Consider the following 1,720-nt stretch of genomic DNA (forward strand, 5'->3'; position numbering starts at 1 on the left):
TAAATCAATAGACTATTTAAAGATAAAAATAAACAAATTATAAATATATATAAAAAAATTAATAGGTGATTAATAATATTCCGATTTAGTGTTCATACGTATGTTTAACTGACATAATGCAGGTGGAGAAGTCGTCCATAGTAGTGAATCCCAAAGCATTTATATTACTTTCCCTTTTTTAAAAAACTTTTTTTCCCAAATTAAAATCTGCTTTGTAACTTGATAGTGCGCAACTGCAGAGGGAGCAAAGCCCAAAGGTTCCTCTATACAATTAAATAAATTTCTGACCATAGATACACTGAAAGCTATAAATCTTTGAATTTCGATATAAATCATATTTGGAGGAATAATTTTTATCATCATCCCAGAGGTCCAATCTGTATGCTAACCATTTTTAAGATTTTCACTCAACTATCAACCATCCCGTGCTATGTGCAGCTTATAATATTAATTATGTGTAAGATATCATAAGTGTATATTTGATTTAAATTTACACAATTTTGCGCACAGGAGTAAGGTGTAGAAAGAAAGGGAAAAAAAACCCTCATTAGTGGATTAAATAATAAAAAACTTGGACCAAATTGTTGATTCGCCCGCGGAATATTGATTTCACTTAATGACTCCGTGTGCAGCCTTTCCTTCCACCTTCCTCTGCTTCGTAGCGAAGGCACCGACGCGTCGGACGCGTCGAGAACAGTTTAAAAATGCCTCACCGATCGGGAAAAACAAAAAAGTTGAAACAGAGGAATAGAAATTTCACATCTCTCTGTCTCTCCGATGATGTCCTCCACCCCCGCCCCGCCTATCCTCCCCATCTCCCACCCGATCGCCGGTGACGCCGACGCTGCTCCGATCTCCAGCCCCTCTTTCAGCGTCTTCCTTTCCCACCTCTCCGACTCCCTCCGCCGCTCCCTCTCCGAGCTCCGCCCTTGGTCGGAACTCGCTGACCGCTCCGCCTTCTCCCGCCCCGACTCCCTCGCCGACGCCTCCTCTCGCCTCCGCAAGAACCTCACCTATTTCCGCATCAACTACGCCGCTATTGTCGCTGCCGTCGTCGCCGTTTCCCTCGCCACCAGCCCCTTCTCCCTCATCGTCCTCCTCGCCCTCCTCACCGTCTGGTGCCTCCTGTATCTCTTCCGACCTTCCGATCCGCCCCTCGTCCTCTTCGGTCGGGCCATCTCCGACCGCGAGACCCTCGGCGGCCTCGCCATACTCTCCGTCCTCGTCGTCTTCCTCACCTCCGTTGGATCCATCGTCGTCTCCGCCATCATGGCAGGCTCCGCCCTCGTCGTCGCCCACGGGGCCTTCCGAATCCCGGAGGATTTGTTCCTAGATGAGAAGGAGCCCGACGGGTCCTCGGGATTCTTGTCCTTCCTTGGCGGTGCTAGACCGACCACGACCACAGCCTCGTCCGACCCAGCCATCATCGCGGCCCGCGTTTGATGTAATTTGGTGATAGTTTGTTTTAATTATATTTATAAATGGTTATTTTTATTTATTTTTATTTTTTATATTCTTTCTACTGTGTTGTATTTACCTATACCATACGTTAAAATTGCCGTTGAATACATCATTTAAAAGAAATTTTAATTGAAACGTAAGGAAATTAAAATAAAATTTTCATAAATAATAGGCTGATTAATTTGATATGCCCAAAATGGTACTGAATTTCTTTTTTATCTTTATTTTTTTAAATCTAACAATTACTGAAATGAAAAGC

The 1,720-nt window shown here is 44.0% G+C and overlaps 1 protein-coding gene across 1 annotated transcript; it reads left to right on the plus strand.

The window, feature by feature from the left end:
* Positions 1–721: 721 nt before the first annotated feature.
* On the plus strand, positions 722–1,504 carry LOC121988983 (PRA1 family protein B2-like). The gene has a single exon (XM_042542742.1). It carries the CDS (start codon positions 778–780, stop codon positions 1,441–1,443), a length of 666 nt encoding a protein of 221 aa, XP_042398676.1. The 5' UTR covers positions 722–777; the 3' UTR covers positions 1,444–1,504.
* The last annotated feature ends 216 nt before the right edge of the window (positions 1,505–1,720 follow it).

This window comes from Zingiber officinale, chromosome 6B, assembly GCF_018446385.1.
Source record: "Zingiber officinale cultivar Zhangliang chromosome 6B, Zo_v1.1, whole genome shotgun sequence".
Lineage (NCBI taxonomy): Eukaryota > Viridiplantae > Streptophyta > Magnoliopsida > Zingiberales > Zingiberaceae > Zingiber > Zingiber officinale.

What these genes read in the sequence shown, in the direction of transcription:
- LOC121988983 (XM_042542742.1), top strand. Translation starts at nt 778, where the DNA reads ATGATGTCCTCCACCCCCGCCCCGCCTATCCTCCCCATCTCCCACCCG.